The sequence below is a fragment of the Lutjanus erythropterus genome, chromosome 18 (assembly GCF_056507025.1).
Source record: "Lutjanus erythropterus isolate fLutEry1 chromosome 18, fLutEry1.hap2, whole genome shotgun sequence".
NCBI classification, from domain to species: Eukaryota; Metazoa; Chordata; class Actinopteri; order Lutjaniformes; family Lutjanidae; genus Lutjanus; species Lutjanus erythropterus.
In genome coordinates this window covers 23,846,586-23,874,103 of record NC_139334.1, presented here as the reverse complement: position 1 = coordinate 23,874,103, position 27,518 = coordinate 23,846,586, and the positions used below count along the sequence as shown (strand labels likewise).

At 38.2% G+C, this 27,518-nt stretch overlaps 1 protein-coding gene across 2 annotated transcripts in view; it reads right to left on the bottom strand.

The window, feature by feature from the left end:
- Positions 1-27,518, bottom strand: part of vps39 (VPS39 subunit of HOPS complex) — a 36,806-nt gene that overhangs the window by 8,535 nt on the left and 753 nt on the right. Inside the window, exons 2-21 of one of the 2 annotated variants that reach the window (XM_084742182.1) lie at positions 27,368-27,433; positions 27,178-27,242; positions 26,161-26,203; positions 25,921-26,015; positions 23,893-23,991; positions 23,691-23,783; positions 21,300-21,483; positions 17,385-17,505; positions 15,728-15,848; positions 15,308-15,437; positions 14,508-14,650; positions 13,541-13,681; positions 12,275-12,416; positions 7,892-7,978; positions 5,356-5,429; positions 4,879-5,095; positions 3,515-3,643; positions 3,033-3,135; positions 2,813-2,858; positions 793-942 (exon numbers count right to left, since the gene is read on the bottom strand). In XM_084742182.1, the coding sequence (XP_084598308.1) occupies positions 793-942; positions 2,813-2,858; positions 3,033-3,135; positions 3,515-3,643; positions 4,879-5,095; positions 5,356-5,429; positions 7,892-7,978; positions 12,275-12,416; positions 13,541-13,681; positions 14,508-14,650; positions 15,308-15,437; positions 15,728-15,848; positions 17,385-17,505; positions 21,300-21,483; positions 23,691-23,783; positions 23,893-23,991; positions 25,921-26,015; positions 26,161-26,203; positions 27,178-27,242; positions 27,368-27,433 (2,249 nt within the window). The remainder of the gene's footprint in view (positions 1-792; positions 943-2,812; positions 2,859-3,032; positions 3,136-3,514; positions 3,644-4,878; positions 5,096-5,355; positions 5,430-7,891; positions 7,979-12,274; positions 12,417-13,540; positions 13,682-14,507; positions 14,651-15,307; positions 15,438-15,727; positions 15,849-17,384; positions 17,506-21,299; positions 21,484-23,690; positions 23,784-23,892; positions 23,992-25,920; positions 26,016-26,160; positions 26,204-27,177; positions 27,243-27,367; positions 27,434-27,518) is intronic. The other variant, XM_084742183.1, reaches the window with a different exon arrangement.

Here is a 27,518-nt window from a genome sequence, read left to right as displayed (position 1 = left end):
ACATGGACTGTGAGGAGAGATTTTCTGGATCGTACTGAAAAACAGCAAACCGAGTCTTCTTCAAGGGATATCGTCTTCACTAGACAGCAGTCGGTGGATTGCAACATGAAGATTTGAAGAGCAAAATAGGTCATGAGCTAGTTTTGAACAGAACTGCTTTTATTCAATTAACTCATTACTATTTTGGTGCGGGGTTCAGGTAGTCGAAACAGGTATATGAAAGGGATTTCATCAAAGATATTCACATTGTAACGCAGACTCCTCTCGAGGGAGATCAGCGCCCTGGTGGAGATCTTTTTTTGGTTCGCTGGATCTTTTCTATCACAAAGGCAGCAGCCTGATTACCCCCGACAGCGTGAACCGCTCTCATCTCGCTCTAAAAACAAACTAAATCAAATCTCTAAACGAGTTGTGTTCAGTTCAGTCGTTGCTTTAATTTCACACCAAATGCCAAATGACTAATTCTGTGCGAGCGTGTGTCATCGATAATCATGTTATTTTATCTCAGTTTAATCCAGCTTAAACAAGCCGACTCTGGGTTGAATTAGAAGCTAATTCTTGCTTTATGATTCAATAAGCAGTTTGAAGTAGCAGATGGAAGTTTGCCTTGTAGGGAAGTTGAATTTCAGTGCGAGAATTTGATGCTTGTGTCAGAAGTACTTTTCTGTGACTGACAGCTTAGTTGACATTGACACAGTCTGTGAAAGCTGAATTATTTGTGACTGTTACCAGACTGCTGTTGTTGTTGAGTCACCCCGGTGATCACTGGGGTGCTGCTCTGTCCATGTTTACCTTGGTGGTGTTGAGTTTGCTGTGGTGCAGCTCCAGGACGTGCAGGGCCGCCTGCAGGTTGGCCTGAGGCTCCGACGGCTCCATCGTGATGGGCCCCAGACAGTGAACGTCAGGAGGTGTCAGGTACATTCGCAGCAAAGACAGATAAACCTGAAGGGAGGAAATAAAGCTGTATACACTGATCTGCTTTAAATCCAAATCTTTTTTTTTCCTCACTTGACCAGAGATAATGCAAGACAGTAATAAACAGCAAATAACAACTACCAGGTTCTTTAAAAAATGCCTTTTTGACCCTTTTAGGTCATATCCCATCTATTTAACAATAACAAAACTAAAAACTAACTATTTAACAAAACTTTCATTTCTTTGTATTCTTATAAAACTCCAATCATGTTTTCTTCTGCTTATGTAAGCTTGAACCAACTTATTTCAACCAATAATATCATGACATCAACCCATTAATCAATCAGGAACTTTTAGCAACACAGAACTAAGATTTATTAGTTAGTCAGTTAGCTAGCAACAGCATGGTAGGTCGAGTTATTACATGTCCACTTCCCAACGTTCACATCAAATTCCTCCCTTCTGTGAATATTGTAAGACCTGAAGCAGGTCCTTATTCTATGAGAATTTCAAGTCCTTTCACAATTGCTTCCAATAAAAACATTTGAAAAAACAAATCAAATTCCTCCCTACATTATGTCCCATCTTCCTATCCTGTTTCTCTCAGTAATACGTCAAAAATATGTCCAACTAGACTCTCTCTAAATGCCATTTCATCTGGATTTCACTGAATTGAGACACTAAGTAAGATAAAACAAGATATAATAATTGCCAAGAGAAAAATGATAAGATGGAAATTAGAGGAACGGCTATTTAGTTTTTTCTTTTGTTATGCCTGGAAAGTGGATTTTCCCTGCCAATTCAATGCTTATTCATTAATTTTCATTACTTAAACAGGAAAGTTCAGATTATTTGAAGTGTGGTTGTATGAGGTACTAATCCATAGTCAGTGTATTACCTACAGGAGATGGTGGTCAACACAATCCCAGTATGGAGATGCAGCAGGAGTCCTGATGTTAAGAAGTTAAGCAATGTGCTGCTCTAGACAGGGTCAGCAGCAAAAAAAAAGCCTAACTTAAGTTATATCACCCTCTCCAAAGCAACCAGACTCCTTTGTCAAAATCTGTAATTCTACCTCATAGAACACGGGAATGGCTGGTCTACCGCTGCCTTGATCTTTTGAGTTTGTTTGTATTATTGCGTGACTTTGGTATTGTAAAAGGTTAGTCAAAATTCACCAAAGTCACACCAGGAGACCAGAACCTCTTCTGTTCTAATAGATAAAATTACTGTCATAATCAAAGAAGTCTGGTGGCTTTGGAGAGAGCGATATTTGACTTATTTAATGGAGGTTTCTCGTCATAAAAGGCTATCTGACGGCAAGGTAAAGCTGTGAAAATATTCTAAATATAGTGTACAATTAAACTGATACTGATTTTTTTTTAAGTGGCTAAAACATGTTTTGCTGCTGACCCTGTCCTCAGCACTACTTGCTTAGCTTCCAACACTGGTGCTGACTGCCTCCTACTGTAGCTAAGTAGCTAATATAACCTCATAAAACCCCACTTCAAAAAAATGATCTTTCTCTCTAACATTGAGCTTGTCAAACAACATTTTTTACACATGGCAGACAATATTAACTGTCATTTCTGAGATATTAGGGCTTTTTTTTCTAGAACTGGCTATGTACCTGTCATTGGGTGCCTGAAGCATAAATAATCCATTATATTTGTATAGCGATTTCTGCAGACACAAAGGCACTTAGCAGAAGGCAGCAGAGCGTAGAAAATGAAAAAAGTGGTCATGAAAAAAACAAACAAACACAACAGAGCTACAATAAAATCCAAGTGGACACAACAAACACAACAGTCTAAGAGGAAAAGGCATTCTATTTTTTTTAAATGGAAAAGTTAACAAATCAGGAACAAAACATCAAAATTAAATTACTACTACTTACATCTTTATTCCCTTCGACTGAACTGTTGTAGTGCCGGTGACAGTATCTGCAGAGAACACAGAGAAAATCATGAGCAAAGATAAAACATTAAAGTTCTGCTTGTGTCCATGATGAGATGATTTTCTCATTTTAAGTCAAATTAGCTGGAGTTAGCAAATATTTGCGTGGTGTTCTCCCACCCAGTTGTGCAGGATTCTGTGGTGTTTGCAGAACTACTCACTCTTCAGCCATGCGAGTGTCTTTCAGGATGTGCACATAGATGAAGAGCGCCTGCTCGTGTTTACCCATCCGACCCAGAAGCAGAGCCCGTTCCTCCAGCAGGCCTTGGAGATGGAAAACGAGGTCAAAGGTGCAAGTTCCACCCTTCAGCTTAAATATATATAACCTGACTAAAACTTTCCTCTATAACTGAGAACATATGGATGTGAGGTAATAGGAAATACACAAAAAGCTTTGTTTTTCTGAGGCCTGTTATATATATCCTGATAAAATCTGTGGTTTACTTTCATTCCTACAGATTTCTGACATTTTTCAAAAACAGCTAAGTTCCTTCCATATCCAGGATATAAATGCTTCAGACATTATTTTCACATCATCACAAAGGATCATAAAGGGAAATGTCATCTTGTCAGCCCACAACCTTGTTTCTATCTATTAGGCAAAGAGAAGATATGTCTTGTTTGTCCACTGTCCAGCTCTTACCATCAAAGGGAAAGTCACTGATGAGTCTGGCCGGTTCATAGCTCGTTGAAATATTCAGGAAAGACAGCAGCTTGTTCCTGAACTCTCCGAGATCGCCTTCCTCCTTCCCTGCAGCAACAGCTGTAACTCCTGCAACAGCAAAGAGGTTTTAATCATAAAGTCAAGAGCCGCAAACATTGGTTGACTTATCGATTAGTTGATCAACAGAACGTTAACCTACACCAATTTTGATAATCAACTTAATATTTCAGATCATCTTTAAGGGAAAAATCCCCCACATTCACTGGGTACACATTCTCAAAGGTGAATATTTGCTGCTCTTCTTGGTTTTCTATGATAGTACATTAAATTCTGGGGATGTTGACAAGCTAAAGAAGGCGAGTGAGCTGTGAGCTGTACAGCTTCTGATTAAACAGGCATCAATATTGGGGCGCCCTTGCAGCTCAGTTGATGGAGCTAGCTCCTGTATGCTGACGCTGTTAGTCCTCTGCAGCAGCTGCCGGTTCGATTCCCGCCTGCTGCCCATTTGCTGCGCGTCATCCCCGCTCTCTAATAATGGCCAAAAATACCCTAAAACTAATTTTTAAACAGGCATCAATATTTACAAAGTCAGTATGCTGTAATGTTGATGGATCATACTTCATTGTCGAGAATCCAAATAATCTCAGAGGAACAATACCTTAATATCACAAGCTGTGAACTGCAATATGCTTCAGAACTCCGTGTGAAGTTATTAGTTCATTTCTCAGAGAGAGAGCACATTAACAAGCTGCAAATGTAGTCGTGTTGGCTGAGAGGTTCATTTCAATACACGGTCCCTGGATGATCATTAAAAGGCACAAACGGAGGGAGACGGCTGGAGTTCATAATGAGTCCTGACACAAGCTTTATTTGCAAAGCAACGAGAAACAACCATGAGTGGATGAGTGAGTAAAGGGAAAGTGAACCCATATGCACTGATGTAATCAGATGAAAATACAGTACTCATCTACAGTAAATTAAAGTTATGTTCTATTGGCATCAAGTTGATTTTCAAAATGGTGAGTTAAGAGGATATTAAAGCCCAAGAGACATGTTGTCCTGCAGCTCTGACACAATTACACTCCTCCATTTTGAGAAATTCCCTTTCAGGCAGAAATTACTGAATGTTAAGTATCTGCCTGAAACTCTGAAAATAATAATTAAAAAAAAACTCTTAATTTCTTGTAGAAACATCTAAAAATTACCTTCTCCAGTCTTATAGTTTTTCAAGCAGTAAAAATGAGTTACTGTAAAACCTTTCATGACTTTTTAAAGGGCCCTCGGATATTGTGAACCCAACGTTAAAACTTAAATCAACTTTTAGTTTTTTTTCTGGCTCGTACCTTCTGGCAGTGAGTTGAGGTACTGTTTCATGAGGCCTTGAACCCTCTCCAGGTAGAGCTGGATCAGCACGTTGTGAAACTCCGGGCCCTGATCCTCCCACACGTAAATGATGTGCTCCAAATAAGGGATGGCTAGCTCCTTGAAGCCTTCCTTCAGGAAGTTAAGCACCTTGTTTCTGGGCAAAGTCTCCACCTCTGTCAGGTCCTCAGTGAAGATCTGGACAGGAGGAGAGATTTTTAGAACTTCTTCACAGTAAATGGAAAAGAAATACAGTTAAACTTTATGAAAAAAGGTGAATTATATATATTTTTTTGCTCTAAGTGCTGACTGTCATTGTGACAGATGGAGGTTAGGTACAAAAAAAGAATGAGCTTCCATCCACAACCAAGCAGCAGTATATACAAAAATGCAAAGCACTTTACATTCATATGCCCATAGAAGAAAAAAACTTTTTTTTATAAATCTCTGTGTCCCACCTTCAGGCCGTCCTCAGGACAGATCTTCAACACCCAGGGAGAAAACTCAAAGATGATTCTCAAATTCTCCACTCCTGTGTTTGAGAGATTACAACAGATAAGTACATTTAACTTCACCAAGGGAGCAAAGATGGAGACTCAACACATGATGAAGCCTATAGTCAGTTTCAGAAAACGTCCTTTCAAAGTCACACATGCAGCACTAACAGGGCATTTTTCACAAATAAATGTGCATGCTTACTTTCCTGAAAAAAAGAGACCAGTGCACCAGAGCTGCAACAATTAGTCACTGATTCACTTAGTCAATCAAGGAAAAATGAATTAGCAAGTATTCTGATATTACATTATATGAATAATTAATGTGTAATTTTTGCAGCTTGTTTTGTACTGTTAGTTCAACAAAAAAAAGACATTTTAAGAAGTCAACTTTGATTCTGGGAAATTGTGACATTTTTAAACCATTTTTTCTGTCTGTCTTGTTTATAGACCAGGCAACTAACTGATCAATCATGAAAATAACAAGCAGATTAATTAATAATGAAAATATTTGTTGTTTTATATATAAAGCAGCATGCCATATACCAGTGTAGTTGTAGATACAAACCGGAATGAAAAAAAAAACAGAATAAGTAATATTCCAAAATATAACAAGCAAGACTGTGTTATTGTTGTCTTTGACCAGAAAAAGTCTGCAACACAGTGAGTCCATCTGCCTTCTTTTATTGCTTTTTGAAAGGAAAACTCCCTTTCAGCCATTAGGAAAAAAGGGCTGTTGCCCTCCCATTCCTCAACTTGGAGGGTTTATATAGCAACGTCATTATTCAGACACCTTTGTTGGTCACGTTTTTAGAAGAGCTTGAGAAAATAGCATTTTGACGCTAAAACATAGGCACTTTGACCAAAATTTTATTGTTAAGATCTGAATACACAAGGAACACAACTAGGAGGGTACAGACTGATTTTTACAAAAGCAAAAAAGGACCTGCCTTTAAAAAACGTCTTTGTGGTAGATCTACTAGAAATGGATGGGTTTTGTTCACACTGTTATTCAAAACCATTATTCCAGTTATAATGGCTTTTTTTGGTAGTATCATATGTTTGTAGCTGGTACAAAACAGCAAAAATGTGCTACATAATGATCAAGATGTTTTTAAGAGTCGCTGCAAAAAATTGAGATTGTTGTTACTGCTTTATTTCCCAGTATTGGTGTTGCAGCTGACCACTAAGCATTGCAATCATTAACTAATTTAATCACTGCCAAGGAGGTCAAAGAGCAGGTCCAACCAGCTCTTTTTTTGCCACAAGGTCTTATTTTTAATTTACTGGATTGTTCTTGGGTTTAACCAAAGTTTGGGAATCAGGTGACCAGCTGATGTGAAGAAACAGAAACAAAATCACTCTCAACATGTTTTTTTTCTGTACCTGAAAGAAAACCTTCAACTTGAAGAAATAAAATCTGCTATGTAAGAAAATGCAATACTTTTCAGAAGCAGTGGTTTAAACTAGAGGTGGGTGGCGCACCAGTGTGAGTCATAAACGATGTGATGTTGTACCATGACATGGAATTTGTGCTACTGTCATCAACATGATAAATGAAAAATAATTCTATAAAATAGTACATTTTATTGTCTTCAGAAGTTCAGTTGTGGTCTAAATAATTGTCCTCATACAGCATAAACTGCATCTTGTTGCAAATAAAAAAGTAGGACTCCCATCTGGAGAGAAAAAAAAAATCAGACTTTTGACAACTGTACCTATGTGTAATATACTTTGGGCTTGTTGCAAAATTAACGCTGTTGAGAAAACACCATACCCCCTTAATGTCACTTTTTTGGTAAGGATACAAACCTTTCACTTATTTTATCTTAAAAATAATAACACAAACCATTTTTTTTTCCTGAAGGAATGGTCTACTCCTTTCAAATCATGAAAAAACAAAACAAAAAACAAACAAACCAATTTAATACTATGAAATAATACTGTCACCATCCAAAGAGTGAAAAATAGAGATACTGACATTAGGTCATATTGTCAACCCGTAGTTGAAATTCTAACTAAATAACCACACTTTGGCAGGAAATATAAAACTGACATTTAAAAAAGAATTCTAATCATCCTCATAATGGGCTACAAGAGACACAGTTATTACCTAATCATTAAACCGCAGTGTCATGATTAATTTGAAACTGATACACTTAGCAAAAACACAGGCAGCAGCACTTTTAAGTGCCAGCTGCCCAATAAGTAGAGGAATTTATTTTGGCATCACTGATGCACAGATACAAGCAATTCAAACGAGTTACACAGAACACATCTGGTACAAAAACCTCTCATTTAGTCAGTGACAGACATATAAAAGCCTGCAGACCAGGACGTGCAACATAATGCTGACGATACCGTACATTTCATCCAACATCCACGATCAATCAGGGTGACAGTTTTCTCAGAGGCTTTCCCAAACTCGCCCCAACGGATTAAATATATTAACGCAGACGACAACTTTGACACTGTAAGTTAAAACAGACTTGACCCTTACCCAGTCTTTGGAGGTACTGCACTGTTCGCTCGTGGCCCTTCAGCGGAGAGTTGGCCTTGGTGGACTGATCCAGCAGCACCTGCAGAGCTGAGAGAGGGCAAACCGGGTGAAGAATAAATGTGAGATTAGTCTGATGGAAAGTAGCAAGATGTCATCTCCTCTGGTGTGCGCTGCATTACATAATCCCTGTGTCAACAGAAATTGGACGGAGCACACGCGGTGTTAATTGGTGGATGGGAACAGCTGGTTTGAATTGGCAGAGATAAAGAGAGGCAGACTCGATCAGCATGACATCACAAACACAAATTGTAGCAGGCCGATTAAAACCAGCCGCGCTAACAGCGAGAGCGGCCCAGAATCTGCCTCAGAATGCCGCCAGAAACCAAATGACATTAAGACAGCTATGATCTACGAGGATGACGAGTCGACCACATGCAGGAAACCTCTTCTGAGATAAAGTGTGTAGCCTGACAGAGCGGATCCACCCTGTGCCCAGAATGCAGCTCTGCTACAAGCACATAACAGGAGCCTATAGAATCTAAACATAATGGGGCAATCCAGCTAACAATGGTTCTGTTTGAACTGGCAGGAATTGAGGAGAGTCCTGATGAAGACAGACGTAGGTCTGGCATCAAGTGATCCAACATTTAAATACTAAACCTCAAATTCAACATCCAATTTGAAAGTGAAATTGGGAGCAGATGTTTCATTGCATTTTATTGTTGTGTGTTCAGTTGTCATGCTGAGGGCTGCAACAGATAAACCCCACTTTGACAAACAAACTGAACTCTAATCATCAAGCAGTAGACAACAGATAAGTCAATCAACTGGATAATGACTCATATCAGTTACTCACTTCAAACTGCAAACAAACAAACTTCTTCAAACAAGACTGCACTCAGTAGATAGATGATAGTGCAGATCTCCGCCAGACAAAGGATGATAAAGCAACGACTGCAATGCCACCACAAATGCAACCAGTATCATGGTCTCACTACAGCAAAACTACTAAGGGGACTAACATCATCACACAATAATACAACTGGGCTCATTAAATCCAAAAGAATCTCTGCTTTCCAGTCACATCCAATTTTTGCAATTCCTATCATGTTTAAGCACCCCAGTATGCAGAAATATTCAAATAAAACATTTTAGGAATAGGGAAAAATAGCACATTTACTGCATGCTTTTTCCTCCAAACTGCATGGAATTAGCATAAAGTGGTCATGTCGTTGCCCAACTTTGGAGTTTTATTAATACCTTTTCTCAGCATGAGACGGTTGGTACCAAGTTTCGTATGATACCAATATCTTCACCCTTGATGTAAAACTGAACACCCTACAGCCTATGAAAGACAGAAACACTGATAATTCAGTTCTAACTGCAGCAACACTACTCTATAAAAAAAAAAAAAACTCTTATACAAGTCTTATTATGATTTTCTTGGAAAAATATTAGCACCAAACTGTGTTAAAAACATCAAAGTAAAATGGCTCATTGAGAGAGTTATACTATCATATACGTATATCATATTATGGCTGTAGGAGCATAATATAACTGAATCAGATAATGTACAATGTATTGGGTATGTATCAGGGTCTCGCAGCGTAATTAGTGGTCCATTCTAAATATGGGAGGAACCATTCTTTGACAAGTCTCATCTAAGGCCGGAGGCAGAAACTGGTTTTGACCAGTGAAGCAGCCTCTTGCTGCAGAAGTTACAAATGTGGATCTCTTTGTTTGTTTTTGTTTTGTCATTGGAAACATGTTCAACTTTAATGGACGATCAGACGTTTGACAAGGAAAGAAATGGACTCTGGCAAGTTTGATTTGGAGTTTGATTCATCAGACGCTGTTATTAATCAGCCTGTCAGTTTGGTCATTCCAATGCAGCATCTGCGTGACTTTAAGTGTTGGTTTAGAATCTATGATGACAATATCATTACTGATGCATTAACATATATACAACATTTCAATCAAGGTGGAGCTAATTTTATACCTTATAATAACTTAATACACTGTTGGGGAGTTAAATATATACTATTGCTTCATATAACAAGTAACTACAACAATATTTCTGTCTAAAATACAGCAAAGTACAAGTACGAAGTAGCATAAAATTAAAATATTCAAGTAAAGCACATATACCATAAAACTACACTATTTTCCACCAGTGACTACATTCTGAAAATATGTAGAGAGAAAAGACCTCTGTTCAACAATGAGAGCAAAATTCATACAAATAAAAATGAACTTGTATCTAGTATTGTATGTACTAAACGTTGCAGTATGACACTGATTTGACTTAATTTACAAATGGACTTCAACCAAACGCACCAAAACACATCCTGCACCACAAGCCATTGTTCAAGCTTTGTTTCCTAATTCAAACAATATCAATAATTTGTTGTAAAACAAAAGAATAAATCTGTTTTTTATTCTCAGTATTTTGAAAAAGGATGTGCGAGTTAAAATAAGTTGGTGGGGACATTTGCAGTATTTAATTTTCTCTACTTTACTTCAAGCAACTAGGCAATGATCATTTATAGGATTTTTACTAATAAGAAAAACAGAGTTCTTTCCCTGCATACTGAATAAGATGAGATGAACTGTTATGTTGGAGTTTACCAGGTTGGTCAGTTTGGCTCAGTGTTAAACGTCGGTGCAGATTTCTCAACAATAATCACAGATTTCAGTGAGCTCATCCAAAAGAAAGAGACAGAGGAGGACAGCAAATTGAAACAAACTCAGAGAGAACAAATCTGTTACCCTGTAAACCCAGTTTACATGTACACATGTCAGGATGTGATGTACAAAATGTTTATTAGATTATAGAAATTTTTGTGTGTATATGCGTACATTCTTTTAAGTATGACATCTTTCATTTGACCAATTTATGCTATTGAATTTGAACTTATATGGTAGGTTTAACCACCTTAGTTTAATGTGTTTGCTTCTCACAGTCATGTGTTTTCATGCTGTGCCTTCTACTTGCTTTTGCAGCTAAAAATTGCCTTTAAAAAGACATATTTGAACTTGCACTTGATCTCAGCAAAAAATATGCCAGTTTTCCAGGGGAGCCATCAACAGCTGAAGGAGGTGTATAAATCCCCACTATTTCAAATGAATTATTACGCCCCGAATCACACATAATCAAATGGAATTTGCTCTGTTATTGCAGAGAAGCAGAGTTCAGTAAAAATACACAAATATGGACTTGGCATGAATCGCAGTTTTTTCAGACAGAGCTGGTGAAAAATAAAAATCATTTTGGAAATAAACTGCCCTCTTAAAGTAGGCAGATAAAGTGTTTATGTGCCAAGAAAAGGCAAAAAATGTGCATATATTGATTATCATTAGATGAAAAATAGCCTGAAACTGCTGGCAGGATAAATACATTTTACAATGAAAAAAGCTAATTTTTATAACATTGACAGTTCAGTTCAGATTGTTGTCTTTATATCACAGTTCCTACCAAAAAACTATAAGATTTAACATTTTACATCTGCTGCAAATCAGTGTCTATTCAAGAATGAAAAGATTAATGCCTGCATAATGACTCCAAACCACAAACATATTTATATGGACAACGTTTCAAGTCCCAGTCAGATCTTCATCATGCCAAAACATTTAAAAATGGTTATCATACCCATATGAATATATACTAATAGACTGTGGTTAATGTTCAACTTCCCCAGGGTGATAAAATACTCAAAATCCATCAACAATTGAGGCAGTGCTAAATGAAAAATTGCTCTGAAATACATTCTTTCCAAATAGTGGAGTAAATACATCAAATTCAACTCTGATTCCAAAAAAAGTTGGGATGCTGTGGAAAAGTGTGTGCTCCCAAACATTTACAGGGTGTTGTTAAAAGAAAAAAAGATGTATCACAGTGGTTAAACATGCCTCTGTCCCAGCTTTTTTGGACGATGTATAAAGAATAAGTGCATAATTCCAAAAGACAATAAAGTTAATCGGTTTGAAGATTAACTGTCTCGTCTTTGTGCTGCATTCAAATGAACACAGGTCAGAAAGTATTTGCAAATCATTACATTTTGTTTTTATTTAAGTTTCACACAAAGCCCCAACTTTTTTTAATTGAGATGTATCAAAAAAATCTCTAAAAAACACAGTTGTAAAACCGGACTGAGATCAAAGCGCTGTCCATTTAAATAAATTTGTGGTTTACGTCAGAGTGCAGGCATTGGACCTACATGTGATGTGTGCGTATAAGCTTTGATTCCCATAATTACACACAGCTTCTTCCTGCAGATGAGACTTAAAGATGGATCAGAATTGACAATTCAATTCTGCAGAAACCATCGTGATATGATCACCTGGTTTGCAGCACAAGTGAAAGACCAGCAAGCAGACCCTTACCTTTCTGGTGCAGGCCCTTCTTCTCATAGAGAATAATGAGTTCGCTGTACTTGTGGGCCTTCTTCAGGACATACTCGCTCTCCTCGATGTGGCAGTGGTTGTTTTCCAGACGAAGGAGGGGGGACACCAGGGCCACATTGGTCTAAATGCAGCGAGGATAGAAGCAAATTACAAAACATGAAGATCAAACGTTTCCAAATTTAAATCCATTCATCCCTTTAAAGCTCAGGTTGAGTTTCACCCAAAGACCACAGGGCAGGTGACTTCACTGATTAGTTCTTCCTCTCTGCTTCACAGTGTGTTTATCATTTAAATAATCTGGTGCAGATGCTTGGCACTCTAAAGCTGACACTGACTTAGAGAATCTCCAGTCATGACTAGGCTATCCCTCCAGTATGATCTGGGTCTGACCTGGGATTCCTCTGAATAAATAGTGCTTCTCCACAGGGAAGCACCTGGTGGCACTTTTCCTGGGTGCCCAAACCACATGAATGGCCTCATCTACACGTGGAGGAGACTTTGCTTGTGAAAAAACTTACTTTGGCTGCTGTTATCTGTGATCTCAGTCAAGCACAACTTGCTTTTTTAACTGTAGATAAAGTTTGACAAACAGATTGGATGGTAAATCAAACGTTTTGCTTTGTTGCCCGGGCATCTACTTTCCTAAATCAACACCAGACTCACATAACTGGAGCTACTACACCTTCATGACAGTCAAACTCACATCACTTTTAAATGAGACTCAAGTTTTCTTACTTCAAAGTAAAGTCTACCAATGAGCTGCCTAAAAGAAAACATATCTGGCTACGTGTGAGGTAAAACTGACTGCCTAGTCTTACTGCCAATTTCCATGAGTGTTTGAAATTACTTTCTTGTGATCATCTCATTTCGCTGCAAGTGGATGGTGACGACTGCCAAGTTCATAAGAGCCGCCGTAACTTTTATCATGAAATATAAACGTTTGGATGAAGTTCACTGACAACTGCATGTTGGTTGTTTACCAAAAAGTATGATGAGTCATAAGGAAAAGAAATGGCTTAAGATAAAATAAGTCTGTTTGTTTCTTTCTTGCACTACACCTACTAAAAAATACAACAAATCACTTAACTGAAGAGCAACACACTGTGTGTATTATATGCTGTATATTCTGCAGGATATTGAATTATCAATATCAAGTAATTGTTGTTCAGCAGTGGCAGTTTGGGCTGAAATACTGCCCATTTGTTAATGAAGAAAAAAAAAAAAAGAAGATAGTGTGGGGCTTACGTGCAGGTAACATTTCAGTAAGGTGGTATCGATGATCTGCAAGAGTTTTTTGCGACTCTTAATAGTCGGCGTTCCCTCCATGAGTGGAGACGTTGTAGAGGGGTCAGAGTCATTCAGCTGTTTCACAAGGTGGCTGCGTTTCTGCAAAGACAAATAAAAAAGACTGACACCAAATACCTTGTTCCTTACGCTTAAAATGCTTTTATTATTATACAGCCCCTGGGCTTCTGTTGTCATCTAAGTAGAGCTTCATTCAAAGATTAAAGGCATAGTTTGAATTATTTGATGTAGGGTTGTATATGGTATTTGTCAATAGCCAGTATAGATGCCAGTCAGTTTGGCCCCAATTAGGTACTACTACTTTCCTTACTTTGCTGTCAGAAAGCCTCTTCAGACCGGAAACCGTCATCTTCACTCTCTCCAAACCAAACAAACTCCACTTGGAAATAAGTTATTTTACCCTGCAGAACACAGGAGATGCTGTTCTACCACTGCCTTGATATTTTAGTTTGTTTCAATTACTGTGTGACTTTTCAGTGATTCTGAGCTATCCTTTTAAAACACTGAAGTGACGCAATAACACAAACAAACTAACAGACAGCAGCGGTAGACCAGCAACTCCTGTGTTTAGTGAGATAGAATTATTGATTTCGCCACTAGAGTTTGGTTGGTTTGGTGAGAGCAATATCTGGCTTTTATAACAGTGGCTTCCTGTCAGAAAAGGCTGTCTGAAAAAGTAAACCTGTGAAAATATTCTAAATATAGCATACAACAAAAGTGGTATTGATTTTTTTAGGTGGGTCTTTTTTAAGTGGCTAAAATACCTTTTGTTGCTGACCCTGTCCAAAGCAGTACATTGCTGCAGTACATTCCAAACCATGCCTTTAAATCCTTTACAAAGTGGTGTCTATCACTTCTATTGATTTTTCCTCAGTTTTGTAAAGACATTGCACACACACACACACACCTGGGTGAGGTAATCAATGAGAGCGAGATGAGCCTTCTCCAGCTCTGCCACGGACAGTGTAGGCAGAGGGTTGGGATAGTGCAGCTGTTTGCGATAGTCTGACGGTAGCAGGTCTGGGTACAACCCAATCACATGGGTGGGATCTGCAGAGCACAGGATGGGAAATTTGTCTTTTTTTTCCACTTTTGATACTTGAGTTTGTTTATTAGCCTTTGATTAAAAGTGAAAAGTTATTTGAGGACTATTACAAACACACAAAATCACTATAACATATACTGTTATATTTTGTTGGTAAGCAGACATAAAATCAAGAGCTCATTAGAGCGAGGAAAAAGTCTGTCATCATTGTGGAATAAATTCTCACACAATGTGACATCATCACATGTGAAGGTCATATGAGAATAAAGATATTTCCATCAATATACACAATAAGCAACAGATGTCTAATGAGTTCAGGAAAAGAGGAAGAAATAACTAGATATAAATTCCATATAATTATGACCAGATTTATCTTAATTTGGCTGCATTACATAAAAATAGATCATGGGTGATGTTTATCATGCTGAGACAAAACCAATCACCTAAACAAAATGGACAAAAGTACAAAATATTTACTTTTAATGTCTTAACTACGGACACTTATTGTGGAGTCCAGTGCGGTGAATAGCAGCCATGTGTTACAGGTTAAAACAGATAAATATTGCAACACATTCAATTTGATCCAAGTCTGACTGTCAAATTACAAATTTGGCCTGAAGAGACAGAATTCAAATGTCCACTGGGCTGGAGGAAAGCCTTACCTGTGCCGAGTTTGGCAAACACCTGCATGGAGTCATCAAATCTCTTCTGGCAGAACAGATTGAAGGCATAGAGATTCTGTATGTGATGTATCTGCTGCTTCTTATCACCGTCTGAATCATCCTTCATCTTCTGGCAGAAAAACAAGAAAAGCATAAAAAAATTCATCATGCTACAACAAAATATCTACAGTTAATTTATCAGAATGCTAGCTTCCATGAATGCGAAATGTTTTAGCCTTGGAAAAGCCCCCCGAAAACTGGGTTGCTGATAGGCTGACCGTAACATAAAAAGCTGTGAGCATTTTACTATTTCAGCTCCTAATCAAGGTAAGTGATTTTAATGTTCCATCCTCTGAACTACAGCACTAACTGAATCTTGAGGAACTTAATAAGAAGGTTTATTAGTGAAGTGAAGCTCACCGCCAGCTGGAGAGCCAGCTCAAACTGTTTGTCCTGAAGAAGCTGCCGGATCTGGCTGGCTATTGACACAGGAACCAGACGCCACACAAAGTGGTTGCTGGCGACATAAACAATATTTGGCCTGTGAAAGATAAGAGCAGAAAACATGATTAGAGAGAATAGTTTGGAACTGAGGTGTTTTCTTTGTAAGGAGGAACTGTCATTATCTGTATCACTATCATGAGAAATATAAACCAGGAGAGGTGATGTAAGTGACAAATCACACGTTGTGTTATCTAGAGGATGTTATGCACAGGAACCAGAGCGGTAGCCGTCAAAAAAGCCAATATTCACATGCTAGATTGGTGAAGATTTATCCAAACATTGAGCCATTATGCCCTTGATGCAGAGGTCAGCCTGCAGACTTCATGTACGATGTGAATCTCCCCACGTTCTGGATGAGTACTTTTGAAGCTTTTAGTGACACGTTTGAAATCCAATTTGACCCTAACTCAGTATGCGCCCTCTCTGGTTTAACATCAAAGGAATCCCAGGCCCCCTTACCAACTAAAGCCTGCATGTGGTCACAGCCTTCACTGCACCCCTTGCGAGACGTTTTAACATTTTCAAATGGAGTGCTCCTCCATCCTCCTCTCATTGAGTCAAAGATGTTATGTACTTCTTAGAAGGAGAAAAAATAAATAAATACACACTCAGAGGGTCCACTCAAAACTTTAATAAGATATGAAGGGCCTCTCTGGAGTCTCCACAGGAACCCCTTGATTAAAAGTAAGATGTGGAACCCATAAATGGTCTTTTTTTTTTCTTTTTACTTCTGGCTTTTGTTTATGTAATTAAAAAAGTATTTGATTTGACTGTAATCTGTAATCCCATGGGCAGGAGAGCAGATTGGTAGAGATGGTTATGGTGACTTTAATAAATAGTTTAATTTAATTTTCAATCTTCTTCTCTTTTGGGATAAAAACTTTGAAAATCAATAAAATATATTAATTTTAAAAAAAGCCAACGTTCATAATTGAATCCACAAAGTTAGGCTGGTAGTCTTGCAATAGCCAGTGCAGGATTGTTTTTTTCCTCAAATACTGCAGTAGCGCATTGCATTGCTGCCATTGTGACAAAAAATATGTGCTCATTGTTTGTGTTACAATGTGAAAGATTTTTTCATTTTAACAAGGTGGTATGCTTTTCTAACAAGTCTGCTATAACAAATTAGCATTAATTTTTCGATGGACCTTTTTCACTACAGTCACATTAATGAAATAACAGAGTAAACACAAGCGTCACCTATGATAATAATTAACATCATGTTCTAATTAGTGTAGTGGAGCCTTTCAAATGTGCCAACATGCACAACAGCAGCACCCTGATTCTGTCTGACCTTAATGGAATTGAACATTAATTAGTCTCATTCATAAAAACTGTGCTTACCCTACTATTTTATGTCAAAATGGCTGCTATGAAAAGGGTGCATTTATCATTCATTATCACTATTTGCACCATTTGACAATTGATAATGTGACAAATCTAAATTCTTTTCTATCAGCTAATGTCCATAAAAGAATTACGTATCCTAACTGCAGTCTGCGAGTGTGTCTAAGTCCCTCTGCAAGGATAAGTTGCCAGAAAATCTTCTATAGCTTCAAAGAAGACTACTCACCCCGCTGAAGTGATGAAACGAGGTCTCTGCAGCTCCACACTCTGCACCAGCAGCCTCGGCTCAAAGGTCCGGATCTCCACGTACCGAGGGAGAACAGCTATGATGTACGGAGGCTGGTGCTCTGAGAACATTTGAAAAGAGGCAGGAAGGTAAAATTTGTGTGCACGTAAAACAAAACCACAAGTAGGGTTGTGATATAAAAGTAGTACATGTCACTTAGATATAGTAGTTGTGGTTTAAATTAATATAGGAGGCTGATGAAATAAATTATAATACAACAAATACACAAAAGGTTCACCTTTTTGAGAGAGAACAGGTAACTTAAGTTCCTGTGAATAACATAACACTTTTAAAAATGGATACTCTATATAGTATTTTGTCTACAAGTATATATAATTTACTTATTCAACAGTTAACAGAGAAAAGGCAGAAGGGAATCAGGAGAGACAGGTGTGACACACAAAAAATGTCCTCAGCTGAAAATGAACCAATGATGTTGTGGTTATGTGGCATGTGCTTTAACCAGTAGGCTACCAGAGGACGTCTACAATTGATTTTGTTGTAGTACGGACATACTGGACTTGAACGGACATGAAATGTTGATGTTTTTCAGTCATTGTAACATTGTGAAGACAATGTTCCACTAACATTTACCTTGTCTTACCTAATCTACCATGTATTTTCTCTCTAAAGAAGTCTATATCTGTGCCAGAAAATATTTTAATATGGCAGCTAAAATTTCCTAAAAGCCAAGGTGACATCTTCAAGTCATTTATTTTGTCCAACCACAGGTTTTTACATTAATATGAAACAGAGAGAAGCAGCACATCCACACATCTGAGAAGCAGGAACCAGTGAATGGATGGTATATCTGTTTCAAAATGTTTGTCGAAATTGAAATGTTTAAAAATTGTTCATTTTCTGTTGATCCAGTAATCTGCTGATAGACTTAACCGTTCAAGCTGTAAGAGTTTTGATGACCACTTAATCTAAAGTCTCTGTCTTGATAAAAGATGCTTCAGTTGTTCTCATGGTTTGAAAATGCTCCATTTGGTTTATGTGAGGGATGGAGCCTGCCTGATGACTGTTTTTGTGTTGATAGCATTAGAAACCACAAAACTAACTGTGAAGGAAGGGCGATCGAAAGCGTGACTCCAGTCTGCAAGAGAGAGACACTTCATGTTGTGCTAAGCTTTTATAAATGAACTAGGAGCCAGATGCACACTTTTGTTTTGTGTGGAAATCTGATGTTTTCACATCACAGATGATGAAGAAAGGCGTTAGAAAATAAGACTCATAAAGGCTGATAATGATTGGCAGATGTATACAAATTAGAGGACCAATGAAAAATTGAAAGCAAACAGGCAAGCAGAAAATAGTAGGAAGCAACTTCATGATTAACATGCACACTCGTTTGTTCTGGACAATGACCTGCTCTAATCAGTCTAAGGCTCGGACTTTGCACTCGGGAGCTGGCAGGGTTAAATATGTTTACTGTCTGGCCCAACTAATTCTGACATTTGTGTTCACACAAACAGCTCCTCCAAGTAGTGTGTAGATAAGTGCAAAGTTACAGCACATGTGTGAAAGGGCTGCTTGAGGCTAATGGGACAGGAAATCCAACCGGAGACAGCTATCTAGACGGGCCTGAGGTTGGATTCAAATGGGAGAGACAGGCCATGAAGAATGAGCATGGTCAGTTTGAGCACTCATCCTGTCCTGATGCATGCTAAAGCCACAATGTTGACGGCATCAAGACAAGGAAATTGCAAAGTATATGAAACCACCGCTTGGAGGCTTCATTTCCCCTTCACACTGTTCCTCTTTGCATTCCAATGAGCACAGAAAGAGGAGCCTTTAAAACATTACGAGAGCTCATCTGCATCACTTCTGTCACAAAGCTCATCAGTAACCCAGACCCGTGGTGTCTTTGTCACAGGATAAAAAAGCTGATCTAAAATTATGTTTCCTCTCCTGACACGTGGGGAAAAAAAAGCAGAACAGCTCAGACAGAGTGGAAAGACAGACTTTGCACAGGCGAAGGAGAGCTTGAGGAAGAGAAATGAAAAGACAGACAGCAGATAGTTGACAACAACTGACAAAACAATTGTATTTATGCCAAATGCTTCATCAGGTGTTTGTTTTAATATCCAGTTACTGCTATGTGAACAATCAGTGTGACAAGGAGAGAATAAAATCTGTTACAGGCACAGGCAGAGACAACGCTCTTAACCAGCAGGTCTGGGTATTGCTACTTGATACCTTTAATTTATCCACAAAAATAACCCAGTGCCAAGAAGTATCATCACTGCTTGACAATCAATGCCATATAAGAAAAGATGTATATGTGTGATTATATATTATATATCATATATCATGGCATAGCTTAGAAATATCTAGAGATTATTTATGAGCCATATTGCCCAGCCCTACTTTAAAGGTCGTGGTCGTAAAATCCTACCCTGCTCTATAAACAAAACAAATAGCGACATACTGAACACTTTATGTGCACGCAGTAAAAGCTGAATTTAATTCACCAGCATATTATTAACATACAAAAACTGAAACTGCCATCAAATGATGGAAAGAGGAAGGAGATTAGTCTCAGATTATGTTCACACTAAAAGAGGAGTTCTTAGACACCGACTGTTTTCTAATTTGTATGTGAAACAAAACCTGCATTTGACCTAAAAATCAAACAGAGGGTGTAAATTTTATGGCATTCACTGAACATAACTGTGGTGCCCACAGCAGCATGTTCTCCACCTTGATATGCCAAAATGCTGAAACCTGTTTCTCCTTGTTCCGCTTCCTTGTTCTGTCCTCTGAGGTTTTTTCTCTTGCCACTGCGGAAGGACATTATTATGGACAAATGTTTTAATGTTAAGTAGTCTGATCATTTATAGCAGACAATGTCCTTGGCAAAAATCAATAGATGCTTACTTTTGAGATTCCATAAACTCTAATGACACACAATATCTGTTTATTTAATTGTGACTAAGATGGCTACGTTCACTTTGTGTAAAGCTATGAGGGTTTTACTGTTTAGACTAAGAGTTTCAAATGTATGGCCTGCGGGCCTGAACAGGCCCATCAAATTACAGGTCCAATCCAGCCAACTGGATGACTTTGCAAATTGCAAAAAAATTGCAGAGTGGTCATTAATTCCAGACTAGAATACAGTTCCCTGGAAAGATGTAAAGATATTGAACATGGTGCAAAATACTGTCAATCAGCAGCTTCAGTACAAAATAATCTGGATCAGACTTCTGTCTTATAACAACATTGGTGGAGCCCTGTTGCTATGGCACTGCCAAAACTTTAGATTTGTAAATGGTTTGGAAAACATTCAGAAGTAATGGATGGCCCTTCAGGATGTGTTCGCGCTTTGCAAAAGGGAAAATTTTGAGGTTGTTGTTATGTATAGCTTATTATGCAATGGTTTTACTGGACTGGTTCACTTGACTTGACATGGGCTGTACACGACTCATGAACTAAAATGAGTTTGACACTCCTGGTTTAGATGGAGAGATACGAAACACAAGAGAAAAACTAGGCTGATTCTGTTTTTCCCCCCTGAGCGAAATCAACTGCCAGGGGTGACACATTTTGGCAAAACACTTTCCGTGTTATCTGAAAGAGCTGGGGGAGGATTTTTGGGTCTTGTTACTAAGCATGTGACCTTTTCACTTTGCTGTCAGTTCATACTGATATTGAATACAAGTTAACTGTGGTAAAGACATCAGAAGTCGTAACAGGATAGAAAAGTTCAATGGACTGGGTAAAACACGACAGCATGACCAACTAACTGACAAAACGAAAGTGGTCGCTCCTAAAACATAAGTAAGAGCAGAGTCACAGAAATAATGATGTGAAAATGTCTTCACAGTATTAGTTGTTGTGTCTCTTTCTTACCCATAGCGATAGGGATGTCTGTCCAGTTCAGGGCACACTTCTGGGTGCAAGTGCCCTCTTCATTTAGGACTACAGTTAGGTCATCCTGACCGACAGCCACCTTCCCATCAGCCAGTGGGGCAACCAGAGGCTCCAACTGCTTCCCGGTGGGGAAGAGCTCCTTGATGGAGCCACGGCCATCCATCTGGTTGACAGGAGAGATAGTATGAGTAAGTCAGAAGGTATAGAGCCTATTAATGAGATCTTGCAAACCGAGTCTCTACGGTCAATTATTTAGAAAAATAATGAAACACTAAAGAACGGCTGAACACCACAAAACATTAGTTGATAAAAAGAACAACAAACAAAAGTAAGAAATACTGAGGAAGAAGCCAAAAATAAACACAGAAATTCAAGGACAACAACACAGACAGGAACTGATTATATAACAGCCTGCTTCTAAACTTTTCAGAAATGGTATAAAAAGATTATTTTGAAGTGAAACTCCTTCCAAAACCCATCCGTGAAACACTCTCTGTAGACTTCAAAGCCACCTGCAAAGTGTCTGTAGTTTGCTCCTTCACAGAGAATAAAAGATTCAAGCCGATTCATTCAAAAGTCCTGACAGAGTCCAGCCCAGACCACAGGGCTGCACATCAATCACAGAATATTGAGACTTCTGCTTTATTTTTAGCAATGTTCTGAAAGAATGAACTGAACATATAGATGGACAACAGTTAAAGGGATAGTTTGGATTATTTGAAGTGGAGTTGTATGAGGTACTTCTATCTATAGTCAGTGTGTTAGCTAAAGCACATGCAGTTCAACACATCCCCAGTTTTAAGAACCAGCAACAGTACCCAGTGTAGGAAGCTAAGCAATGCAGCAAAACATATTTTAGCACCTAAAAAAACAAACAAACAAAAAAACACATCACTGTACACCATACAGTATTTAGAATATTTTCACTGCTTTACCTTGCCATCAGACAGCCTTTTGAGGGAAAACCACTGTTATATAAGCCAAATATCGCTCTCTCTTTTAAGACAACAAACTCTGTTGGCAAAATCATTATTTCTACCTCACAAAACACAGGAGTTGATGGTCTGCTGCTGCCTTGATCAGTTACTTTGTTTGTGTTATTGTGTGACTTTAGTGTGTTTTGGCGTCAGTTTGGATTCACTTAAGTCACACAATAATACAAAGAAACTTACCTACTAACTAACCTACCAGCAGTAAAACAGCAACTCCCATGTTCAGCGAGGCAAAATTACTTCTTTTGCAAAAGGAGTCTGGCTGAGTGAGCAAGAACGATATTTGGTTTATATAATGGCGGATTCCAATTGGAAAAGTCTGATTGTGCAAGATAAGCTGTGAAAATACTCTAAGTATTGCATACACTTAAACTGATATTGACTGTTTTTGACTGGCCTTCTTTGGGTGGCTAAATTAAGTTTTACTGCTGACCCTGTCCACAGCAGTACATTGCTTAGCTTCCTTCACCGGTACTTCTGCTGCTTCCCCAATCTGGGGACATGCCAAGTGCCATCTACTGTAGGTAATACACTGACCAGGGGTCATGTTAACCGAATATTTTCCGTCGTTGACCGTTTTTTTTAAACAGTGACGGAAGGTCATCTGTCATTTTGACATATTGCAATTCACACCCCTGACCACTTGGTGGCGAGTGAGCATATTAATTAGCTATTGTCTCTCTTGATGCATGACCTCGTTGGCTTCACTCGGAAAAATGTCACAGCAGCTGAGTGTCCGAAGTTTCTTCAAAAAGCCCAATAACGATGATGGTGTTGATAAAAGAGGTGAAAAAAGAGGGACTGATGCAGTGGAAGATGAAGGACAAACAAGTAATCAGCCCTCTGCAACTACGGAGCAGCAAGGAGGTCAGGAGGGAGTACAGAGTTCAGCTTGTTCGGACTGAATTTTAATTAAAAATGAATGAAAATAAATGCTATTGAATATGTCATTTTTTTAAATCATCATTTTAAAAATTAAAGTTACGAGTAAAAATAGATTATAACGGGATTTTTATGACCCTGTCAGTCAAAATGACAGACAAAGAAAAAGTCTAGTGCAACCTCTGACTATGGCTAAGTACCTCATACAACCCCACTTCAAAAAATCTGAGCCCTTGAAGTGGATGCTTCAAGACCTGGCTGAGAAACTGCGACTTTTGGAATCAATTTTAACTGCCATGAATCCAAAATGACTGCAGCTTCTCTTATCTATTACGAAAACATCACAAACCCTTTAGAGCCCTCTTGCAAGTCTAAAAGGGATGATCATATTCAAAAGATAGATTATGGGTGGAGTATCACTTTAATATGTTGGTGTTTATAGATAAGTAAAGCTGAGTACAAAAAGCTTAGTGTTATCCTGTCCTGTAACACATACCCGAATGAGGTAATAGTCTCGTTTGAAGCCGACACATATGGAGTTTTCACACCATGCCATGGACTTTGGAATATCTGGAGCACCAAAGTCCCCCTGACAGACAAAAAGAAAACATTAAGATGTCTAAATTTGTCAAAGGGTTGGGGAAAAAAAACCTGGATCATGCTGCAGTGAGTCACATCTCAAATATATTTGCTCGTACCTGCAGCTCATGGAACTCTCTGTCCTTCCAGTAATAAAGCTGGAGTTTCTTTTTCACTGCGACACACATTCTCAACCTTTCCTCTCCTGAGCTGGTTTGCTGAAGAGAAGAGAGACAAAATATACAATGCGACTTCAAATCAGGGAAAATATGAATGTAACACAGAAATGTGGAAACAAAAGGAAAAAAAAAAATGTTATGACTGTCTTTGACTGTGCCATCAAATTATATGGGAATCATACCATTTTTTTGAATGTTATAGCCCATTTACTGCAAATCGTGTGCATCTTACATTACTGTTATTATAGCTGTCTACATCTTTTCCCATCTCAAATGCTGCCACAATTTCCAGTCATTTCCATTGAGTAAAAAAGCAGCTAACAGAAACTTGAGTTTGGTAATCCATAATAACGAACATCATATTGCTTTTTATTCTAGTCGAGAATATGTGGGCAAACTCTGAAACAAGAGGCTGATTTTAAAGTATAAATCAGTTTGTTTATGTGCTTGTGGGAGGCAGCAGCGTGTGAGATGTGCTGATACGGCCTAAGGAAGAGCAATGAACGTGACATGCACGGTAAATCCGCCGATAGGATTGTAACCGCTGTTTTGTCTCCTGCTACTCATTTGCTTTTGTTAATTGAAGTGCTATTAAAGTATTACTAAAATGTTCAATATGATGGATATATATTATACATAGAGATTATAGTCTTAATCCTTTAGGTATCTTATTATTTTTTTCTTACCACACTGAAAGTAATTGCAAAAAAGAATAAGGGTTGCTTAAAATGAAGAAAACACACATTCCAAAGGAAGGAGGAAAGGAGTCTACCTACCTGCCACATCACTGTAACTTATATGAAATGATTCCATAGACTTAACTGTGTTTAAGGAGAAAAACTCATACATTATTTTTTATTGGAAAAGCTTTACTTAGTGAATTAACCAAGTGCATTGTTTCTTTGGCCTATTATATTACTCCGGCAGCTGTAACATCAGGTCATAGGAGAAAATTACACTCATGGTGCCAACCACCCAAACTGAGCTGGGTAAATTTCCCTTTTCTTTCACGCTCCACATGCCTGGAATGAACTGCAAGGTGTATTTAACTTGGAATCTTTACCCTCTCTCAGCATGTACAAAAATACCAGTTTTGACAGAACAACGTCATTGCTTCTATTAAGTGCAATTATTTGCCATGATTCTTTTTCGTCCCTGGCCCATGCATTTTTTTGTATCCTTGTGTTCTGGTTTGTTTCTGTGATGTTCGTTTTCTATCTGTTGTATTTTTTGCTCCCTGGCAGCAGAAGACATATCAGGGTTCAATGTCAATGTTTTTATTACTTGCTTGAAGTCAATTTTTATGTGCCCCTGTGCAACCATTTAATTTATCAGTGGTTATTGAATAACAACAAAGACTAATGTCAGTTTTCGTATTTAATGTAGTGATGCAATGCCTTGTAAGATGCCAGAAAATCTTGAACGCCCACTCCAGGTTTTCAAAGTAACGTCTTTAAATGTCTCCTTTTGTCAGTCTAAAGCCTAAACATATTCGGTTTAGTATTATAACTAACAGAAAAGTGAGAGATCTACATAACTGAGAGCCTGAAAAAAATTTCTCTCATTTTTGCATGAAAAATTACTTTAATGACTGATAATCAAAATAATTTTGCCCTATTGGGTGAGTGAATTGTTGAGCCCTAGATATTGAATCTCAACTGGACCTTCCTGATTAAATAAATGCTGAATAAAAATTAAATTAATAAATAAAAAACAGTAAGAAGTCTGTGGTCATAAAAAACTTCCCGTTCAGACACTGACTTATCTGCCTTTTCTCTTAACCAGTCCACTAACTTAAAGCTGTATGACTGTAGTACTGTACAGTAAGCAATAAATGCTCTCAGTAGAAACGCCTAGAATGAGAAGCAAATGCATGGATATGATAGCATTACTGTACATTAACAATACTGTGGGAAGAATAGTGCCTGAAATCCTACACTGCAATCGAAAGCAGACTCTGTAACTGACCTGCAGGTCACAAGCGAAGAGCGTGGCTCCCTTGGCTTTGGGCAGCACGGTGATCTGCTGGAAGGTCAGGAGGTCATGGACGTGGATGTTGTTCTCTGCAGGAGAAACACATGAGACTTACAAGAATGAAGATTAATGCTGTGATTTGTGACAAAACACACAAAAAAATTGTTTCAATGCTGAAAAGGTTAAACAGAAAACAGATGAAGTATATACTGGATACCAGGGAGAGAAGCTTACCTAGGAGACTGACAAGAATTTTGTACTGAGAGACAACGTAGAGCTGTGGAAAGAGCATGAAAGCCAGTTGAAGGAGATTTGAACCAAATGAATGAAAACAGTCATTCATGTGGACATCATGAGTACATCACACCTGGGCTGAGAACACACTAGAGCTCAGTGCCCAGTTGCATTAAACAACTTAGGTTAAGGATGCCCTTGTTAGATAGTATAGATTTGACATTAACACTAGCAACTCTGCAGCTAGTTAGCCAAACCTTAACATTTAAGACTGTTGAATGACATTTAAGATCTATTTCTCGTCCGCACGTGATATAAACTGCTCCTGATGTCAATACAGAAAAATACTGAGTGATGGCACTTTTTTTTTCTGGTATCGTATTTAAGACTTCTATTATATTTAAGACATATTGCTTACTATTGTCACATTTTAAGCCATTTAAGGCCTAAACTTCAAATCATTGGATTTTAGACTTTCTAACATTCTCATCTTCTGTTAAGTTTAGCTTTTGTTTTCTTTCTGTAGTCTCCTAATTTTCTGCTTTGGAAAAGTTAGCTAACATTTTCTAGAAACATTAAAAGATGATGTGAGTGAAGTGTAACCATGGCAACTGAAGTGTACCTGCTGTATTATGACAGTAACTACTGTGAAAGCCTTAGTTTAAACATTTAGTCTTAGCAACACTGATCAATTTGAAGATTGTTATGGGCCATCTCAACCACATCAATCATCTTTGGTTTCTAAGTTGGCATCTGGATGGGTCTTGAGGTGTGTGAAATTCCCAGATTCATTCCAAGAGAGGGAGTTGTTCACTGGCATTTACAAGCCAGATTCAGAGTGAGGTGAACTATGTTTTTAATAACAAGGCAATACAGTTTGTAATCCTAAAATATGGAAGTATCTGAGTTGTGACTTCCCTCACCGGAGTTCAAATGCTTCTTCCCCTCATAATTTTTGATTTAGGCATAAAGTCTGTGATAATTCTAAATCTCATCCTGCAGGCTTATTGTATCTACCTGCTGAATCTTCTTTGAGAAGTTCTTGTTGGATTTTTCCAGTGTCACCTCAAACCTGTTGGTGCCTAAAGGGAAAAGAAACAGGAAACATGTCTTAAACTTTCATTTGAAGCAAGTAACAGAAAGTTGAGAAGCTCTGCAAATACACAAAGAATCAATTGCATCACACATCGCCCTTGGCTCTTCCTACCTGCATCCTTCTTTATTCGGTAGAGAAGAAGATGCCCTGGCTTTGTACCCACAAGCAGCCAGTCCTCTGTGGGAAAACGAAACCCAACATCAGACAGTTCAAAAAACAGACATTTTTCGTCAAACTAAGCTGTGACCTGCTTGCAAGAAGG